Source organism: Arachis duranensis, chromosome 6, assembly GCF_000817695.3.
Source record: "Arachis duranensis cultivar V14167 chromosome 6, aradu.V14167.gnm2.J7QH, whole genome shotgun sequence".
In the NCBI taxonomy this organism is placed as follows: domain Eukaryota; kingdom Viridiplantae; phylum Streptophyta; class Magnoliopsida; order Fabales; family Fabaceae; genus Arachis; species Arachis duranensis.
In genome coordinates, this window is record NC_029777.3 from 98,671,542 (window position 1) to 98,679,496 (window position 7,955).

The 7,955-nt window shown below is 37.7% G+C and overlaps 1 protein-coding gene across 1 annotated transcript; it reads left to right on the plus strand.

The window, feature by feature from the left end:
• Nucleotides 1-334: 334 nt before the first annotated feature.
• Nucleotides 335-1,987, plus strand: LOC127748522 (uncharacterized). The gene is made up of 3 exons (XM_052263114.1): nt 335-692; nt 918-1,093; nt 1,175-1,987. The coding sequence occupies exons 1-3, from the start codon at nt 335-337 to the stop codon at nt 1,985-1,987; spliced, it is 1,347 nt and encodes a 448-aa protein (XP_052119074.1).
• Nucleotides 1,988-7,955: the final 5,968 nt, after the last annotated feature.

Below are 7,955 nucleotides of genomic sequence, written 5' to 3' on the forward strand. Positions count from 1 at the left end.
CTAACATATTATAATTCTTCTTCTATTATATGTACTCATTTTATTTTAGAGGTCGTAATACCACACCACCCTCATTTTACGACTTAAGCGTAAAGTTTAGTGTGGTAGGGTGTTACATTATCGTATCAGAGTAGTTTGTTCCTATAGAGCCTGAAAGACGGACTAATTGTACTTCTGTGCATTCTCTGTATACGTGTTTATGTGCTATTAAGATATCTGACTGATATATATGGCATAAACGTTTGTGAGCATGCATTTGGAACTTAAAGCATTAGACCTGCGATATTGAGACTGATCAATTTAATATCACTTGTTTGGTGTGTATAGGGACCAGATGTCGACTCGCGGATGCGGTCGCAGGCGAGGTAGAGGTAGGATAGGAACTGTTACTCCTACCCCCACAGGGACTGATCCAGTAGACTTTATGGCTGCCCTGGGAAATATGGCTGCAGCTATGCAGGCAATAGCTGAGGCACTGGGTAATCAGATAAATCAGGATAATCATGGGAACAATAATGATGAGGATGGTCCTATGACACTTGCTACATTTCTGAAAGTTTGCCCTCTGACCTTCATGGGAATCTCAAATCTCACTGATGCAGATAATTGGATTCAGGCTATAGAAAGGGCGTTACAGGCACAACATGTTCTTGAAGAGCAATGGGTTGAATTTGAAACTTATCAGTTGCAAGGTGAAACTCAGTATTGGTGGCAGGGAACACGACGTATCCTGTAGCCTGATGGTGTTGCGATTCCTTGGGAGGTTTTTCGGACAGAATTCTATAAGAAATATTTTTCTAATTCAACTAGAAATGCTAAGGAACTTGAATTAATGCAATTAAAGCAGGGACAGATGACTGTTGCTGAGTATACTAGCAGGCTTGAGTAGTTATGTCATTTTTCTCGTATCTGTCAAGGTGCACCTGAAGATTTTGCTGAATGGAAGTGTATTAAATACGAGGGAGGTCTTTGGAGTGGTATTCTGAGCTTTGTTGCCCCAATGGAGATCAGGGTGTTTTTTGAATTGGTGAATAAGAGTAGGGTGGCTGAGGATTGTGTGAGGAAGGTGACAGCAGAGAAAGAAAGTTTGAGGGTGCCTTTTCAGAGGTCTTCAGGGAGGAACTTTGCTCTGAGAGGTAGGAATTTCAAGCGTGGAGACTTTGTTCCGTAGCAGACTCAGGGCCAGGGTGGTTACAGAAGGCCGAATACTAATGCTAGTAAAGGAAAAAGATTTGGGAAGCAGCCACAGCAGGATCTGAATTGTCAGAAGTGCGAAAAGTATCATCTTAGAGTTCCGTGCAGATTAGGACTTGGAGTGTGCTATTACTGTGGACAGCCCGGACATATAGCCACTAATTGCCCAGAGAAGAAGAAGTATGAGACTGGTAGGGTACAGCAGCCGGGGAGAGTATACACCACTTCTACCATAGGTGCTGATGGATCTGAGACACTGATTAGAGGTAATTGTGAAATGGCTGGTAAAATCTTAAATGCTTTATTTGATTCTGGAGCGTCTCATTCATTTACTGCATTTGAAAAGGCCAATGAGTTAGGATTGAGAATGGTGGTTTTAAGTTATGATTTGAAATTATATAATGCTACTCATGAAGCTATGGTGACTAGGATAGGGTGTCCACAAGTTTCCTTTCGAGTGCAACATCGTGAATTTATGCATGATTTGATTTCTTTGCCTATGACTGGTCTTGATCTCATCTTGGGATTGGATTGGTTATCCAAGAATCATGTTTTGCTTGATTGTTCTGAGAAGTCAGTACAGTTTATGCCAGAAGGGTCAGAAGCACCGGTTGTGGTGAATAGTTATTATTTGAATTCTATGATAGTAAACTGTTCTGAAACTGAATGTCAGGGTATTATGTTATTAACTGCGGGAGTATCAGGTGATGATCAGAGTTTAGAGCAGATTCCGGTTGTATGTGAATTTCCAGATGTGTTTTTGGATGATATTAATGAATTTTCACATAACTGAGAAGTTGAATTTGCAATTGAGTTGGTGCCTGGGGCCGGTTCGATTTCGATTACTCCTTACAGGATGTCACCTTTAGAAATGGCTGAATTGAAAGCTCAGCTGGAAGATCTGTTGGGTAAGCATTTTATCCGACCAAGTATTTCTCCGTGGGGAGTGCTAGTGCTACTGGTAAAAAAGAAGGATGGAAGTATGCGGTTGTGTGTTGACTATCGACAGTTGAATAAGATTACTGTGAAAAATAAATATCTGTTGCCTAGAATTGATGATCTAATGGATCAGTTACAAGGTGCCGGTGTGTTTTCTAAGATTGATTTGCAATCCGGGTATCATCAGATAAGGGTTAGAGATGAGGATATTCCAAAAGCTGCCTTCAGAACCCGTTATGGCCATTATGAGTATACAGTGATGTCTTTCGAGTTAACTAATGCCCTGCAGTATTTATGGATTATATGAACAGGATTTTCCGACCGTATTTGGATAAGTTCGTTATTGTCTTCATTGATGATATTCTTGTTTACTCTTAAGACTAAAGAGGAGCATGCTGATCATTTGCGAATTATACTGCAAATTTTGAGAGACAGGAAATTATATGCTAAGTTATCTAAATGTGAGTTCTGGAAGAATGAGGTGAAGTTTCTCGGACATGTGGTTAGTAAGCAGGGAATAGCTGTGCATCCTGCTAAGGTAGAAGCAGTGATGAATTGGGAGAGACCAACTTCAGTGACAGAAATCAAGAGTTTCCTAGGTTTGGCGGGGTATTATAGCAGATTCATTAAGCGATTTTCATAGCTCGCCTTACCTTTAACTAAATTGACTAGGAAGGATACGCCTTTTATCTGGACTCCGGAGTGTGAGGTGAGCTTTCAAGAATTGAAGCATAGATTGACTACTGCACCCGTGTTGGTATTACCTGAACCAAGTGAGCCGTTTGAAGTGTACTGTGATGCATCTCTGAAGGGTTTGGGGTGCGTTCTGATGCAGCACGAGAATGTTGTAGCATACGCCTCACGATAGTTAAGGCTGCATGAGATGAACTACCCGACACATGATTTGGAACTTACTGCTGTTGTGTTTGCTTTAGAGATTTGGAGGCATTATCTTTATGGCATTAAGTTTCATGTTTTCTTAGACCATAAGAGTTTGAAATATCTTTTTGAGCAAAAAGAGTTGAATATGCGTCAGAGGAGGTGGATAGAGCTTCTGAAAGATTATGATTTTGAATTGAATTATCATCCAGGAAAAGTGAACGTTGTGGCGGACGCATTGAGTCGGAAATCTTTATATGCAGCTTGGATGATGCTACGGGAAGAAGAGTTACTAAGGGCATTTCAAGGTTTGAATTTGGGAATTAGAAAAGAATCTGGAATTTTGTGTTTGAGTCAGTTGAAGATTTCAAGTGATTTTAAATCAAAACTTCTGAATGCTCATCGATACAGTGAAGTGTTACGTAAGGTATTACCAGTAGTTGAACAGGAAAAACAGTGGAGAGTGTCAGAAGGACAAGATGGTTTGTGGAGGTTCAAGAACTGGATTGTTGTGCCAGATATTGGAGACCTACGACAGAGTATCTTGAAGGAAGCTCATAAAAGCGGATTTTCAATTCATCCACGGAGCACTAAAATGTATCAGGATCTGAAAGTGATGTTCTGGTGGCCAGGTATGAAGAATGATGTGGCATTGCATGTATCTAAATGTTTAACGTGTCAGAAGGTTAAGATTGAGTATCAGAGACCATCAGGGACCCTTCAGCCTTTAGAGATTCCACAATAGAAATGGAAGAGTATCGCAATGGATTTTGTGATAGGTTTGCCTAGAACCCGATCTGGTTGTGACGCTATTTGGGTGGTTGTGGATCGACTGCAAAATCAGCTCACTTTCTTCCTATCTGAATAAGTTGCACAATGGAGGAATTGGCTCGAATGTATATCAAAGAGATTGTCAAGTTACATGGCGTGCCTTCTACCATTATATCTGACAGAAATCCCCATTTTACATCAAGGTTCTGGGGAGCTTTTCAGCGTGCATTTGGGACTCAGTTAAACTTGAGTACTGCGTATCACCCTCAGACAGATGGTCAATCAGAGAGAACTATTCAGACCTTGGAAGATATGCTAAGGGCTTGTGTATTGGACCAGCCGACGAGCTGGGATCGGTATATGCCATTAATAGAATTTGCTTATAATAATAGGTATCATGCGAGCATTAGAATGGCTCCATATGAGGCTCTGTATGGCAGAAAATGTCAATCTCCACTATGTTGGTAAGAAACTGGAGAAAGAAGTTTGTTAGGGTCTGAGATGATAGCTGAAACTACTGAACAGATAAAGAAGATTTGTAGTCGAATGCTTATAGCCCAAAGCCGCCAGAAGAGCTATGCTGATCAGAGGCAAAAGCCTTTAGAATTTGAAGAAGGAGAACATGTTTTTCTGAAAGTTACACCAACCACTGGAGTGGGAAGAGCTATTAAGACTAAGAAATTGAATCCCCGTTATATTGGACCGTTTGAGATCCTGAAGAGAATTGGGCCAGTGGCTTATAGAATTGCCTTACCGCCGTATCTTTCGAATTTGCACGATGTGTTTCATGTGTCACATCTTCGAAAGTATACTCCTGATGCAAGTCATGTTCTAGAACCAGAACCAATCCAAGTAAGAGAAGATCTAACACTTCTAGTAATTCCAGTAAGAATTGATGATACTAGTATTAAACAATTACGTAGAAAGGAAGTATCATTGGTAAAAGTAGTTTGGAGTTGAGCTAGTATCGAGGAACACACCTGGGAGCTCAAATCAGATATGCGAAAGGACTATCCACATCTCTTTTCAGGTAACTAGATTTAAATTTTGAGGGCAAAATTCTTTGTTAGGTGGGTAGAATATAAACCCTGATTAATTAGTAGATAATTAGCCAGTAAATTAGTTTTTAATAAGGAGGATTATAAATATGAAAATTATATCAAATTAGGATAGAGCTCATCGAAACGAGAATTTTGCCACTAATTTCGAAGAAAACGGTCTAAGATTGGACCGGAACCGGTTGAACCAGACCCGAACTGGGCTGTCGGTCCAACCGAACCAACACTTTAAATGAGCCCGAAAGCCCCTTTCTTCTTCATTTCACCTGCTTCATCTTGAAGAACCCCAGGGAGAAGAAAACACTCCCGAACCTCCTACGACAAATTTCCAACTCCCGTAACTTTTCCGTCCGAGCTTCAATTTTATTGGTAACTTGTTTAATCACTCTCAGCCCCCTTTTCCCCCAATTTTCGAATTTTCAATGGGAAGGTTGAATTTTTTTATTTCTAATGTTTTAGGATCCAATTAGCTTGAGGAAAATGTTCACTCTTGCTTATGTGAAGCTTGGGTAAGGTGAGGATATGATTATTTTATTTTAATTTCATTAAATTTAAGCTTTGAGTATTAAATTGGATATATATGTGTTATGAATGTGTATTAGGTTGTGAATAAATAATTGGAGCTTGAAATTGTGAATACTAGAACTTGGAGGAAGCGGATTAGTTGAGGTTTTGAGGGCTGTGTTCTTTTAGAAAAATCGTCTTGGAATAATACTTGGGAATTGGCTAAGGTATGGTTTATGTTTCTTACATTTAATATATAATGTTCTGTGAAAACTTAGGCTAGATGACCATAGGATAAGCTGGATTATATGTGTATGTTTAATACTTAGTATCCTGTTGATGAACATGGTTGGTTTGGTGATTGTTGATTAACTGGTGATTTGGTGAATTATTTATTTGAGGTATAACTATTATGGAGGTTGTTGTGATAATGAGGTATTTTGTGTTAAAAGCCTAGGATCTGTGAACTATGATTCTTAGTTGAATTTTGGTTGTTGGATTTGAATATTGTATGAGTATAATTATTGATCTGAGGTAGATTTATTGTGGTGATTGTTATGATGATGAGGAAGGGTATGTTTAATTGAAAAGAATGCAGGTTTGGACCTGAAAAGGGTGGCAAAGTCCGAGTTTTAGAGGAGATGCTGTCGAAATTTTATAAAAAATTAGAAATTTTGTTTATATGATTATTTAAAAAGATTTAGATTCAAAGGTTATATGGTTTGATTTTGAGTTATTAAGAAAATAAGTATGTTTTAAGTTTGATTCATTTAGAAAAGAACGATTTATGTTTTGAAATAGAACTATTGACGGACAGAATTGGAGATGTGATAATGAAGGATAAGGATTGAATATGATTGATGTATGATGATGAATGAGATGCGATTGAGAATGATGTGGATGTTCATGAATTATAATTGAATTATTTATATGGCTTGAATGATTTAATGATCTGAGATACGAGGTTCCTTGGATTAAGTGTCGTGGCTTGCCACCACGTGTACCAGGTTGAAAACTCGATATTCTATTGACCCTACGACGTAAGTGTGACCGGGCACTATAAATTTCCGGGAATGTTACTCCCACTGAGCAATATTGATTATTTGAGATAAAGCTATGCATAGACTCTTGGGAATGCACATCGGGGGACAGTCCAAGTACAATTCAGACTTGTCGGGTTGGCCGGATAACCGACAGATGAGCCACAGCAGCCATAGGACAGGCGTGCATCATATGCATATTATTTGAACTACTTGCTTGTGCTTTAATTGGGTGTGCCAATATGCACTTGCCATGTTAAATGTGTATTTGTTACCTGCAGTAATTGTAACCTCCTTGTACTTGCTTTTATCTCTCTATTTGTCTGTGAAAATGCATGATGGAGTTGGAGGTATGGAGGAATGGCAGTATGGGACTTAGATTTAAGGTTAAGTTAAGTTATGTTTAAATATTCTTAGAAAACCACCTTTATGGCTTCTATTTAGTACTTTAAGCTCTATAATCTGAGTGTTGGCGTTCTAAGATTGCCTCTGGTATTCCCAAGACCTTATATATTATGTGTATGGCACCTTTACCATACTGAGAACCTCCGGTTCTCATTCCATATTATGTTGTTGTTTTTCAGAGGCAGGTCAGGAGCCATCTCGTTAGGCGTCTGGACTCTTAAAGCGGAGGGTATACTGGCCAGTTTTTTTGTACAGTGATGTATATATATGTACTTAGCTTTCTCTCCGCATAACTTGTTCTTTTTCATCCTCTTAGAGGTTTATGGAGAGGCAGGATTGTGTATATGTACTTTTGGGTTTTGGATATGTATGTATATATGTGTAAATATTCTCTGGCCAGTCTTGACTTCGCAACCTAAGTTAGGAGCTTGTTATTTTGTATCTTTGGCACTCTATTCCTCCTTTTGTTATCTTATGTTTAATAGTTATGGTTTTCTTAGCACGCAAGTTAACTCGTTCCTTGAGCGTTGCGCTTTTATTTCGCGATTTTTATTTTCCCTATTCTTCAAGGCTCCTAGCATATTATAATTTTTTTGCTATTATATGTACTCATTTTATTTTAGAGGTCGTAATACCACATCACCTTCGTTTTTTTAGGACTTAAGCGTAAAGTTTAGTGTGGTAGGGTGTTACAGACCTAATTGAAAAAAAAATTTGGTGCAGGGACCCAATTAAAAGAAAAAAAGTATAGGGGTCTAATTGAAAATTTTGTAAAACTATTGGAACCAATAGAGTAATTAAACCTATTTATTGCATATAATTTAGAGAGAATACTAATGTTGTGATTAATAATTAGAATCAAGGTTCAATTATTTCAAAAAAATTAATTTTGAGTTAATAATTAATTAATGCATGAATATTAAAATTAATTATTAGTAAAAAAATAAATTCTTTCATATGAAAATAATAACTAAAAAATCTTATTATTTGAATTTTTTATCTACAGAGATCTTGATTCTCTTAGTTGACGAAGACTTTTACCTCCTATGACTTTTTTTATAAAAATAGTTTGACAAAGCTAACATAATTTTAAAAGATTTATATTTTTGTAATATTATTACAGATAAAAATACTAATCAGTTTCTAAAACTAATTCAACTGAAGT

What these genes read in the sequence shown, in the direction of transcription:
- LOC127748522 (XM_052263114.1), top strand. Translation starts at nt 335, where the DNA reads ATGTCGACTCGCGGATGCGGTCGCAGGCGAGGTAGAGGTAGGATAGGA. An exon ending in TGAAACTTATCAGTTGCAAG is followed by an intron (nt 693 to 917) that starts GTGAAACTCAGT and finishes GTATCTGTCAAG; the next exon opens with GTGCACCTGAAGATTTTGCT. An exon ending in CAGAGAAAGAAAGTTTGAGG is followed by an intron (nt 1,094 to 1,174) that starts GTGCCTTTTCAG and finishes GTTCCGTAGCAG; the next exon opens with ACTCAGGGCCAGGGTGGTTA.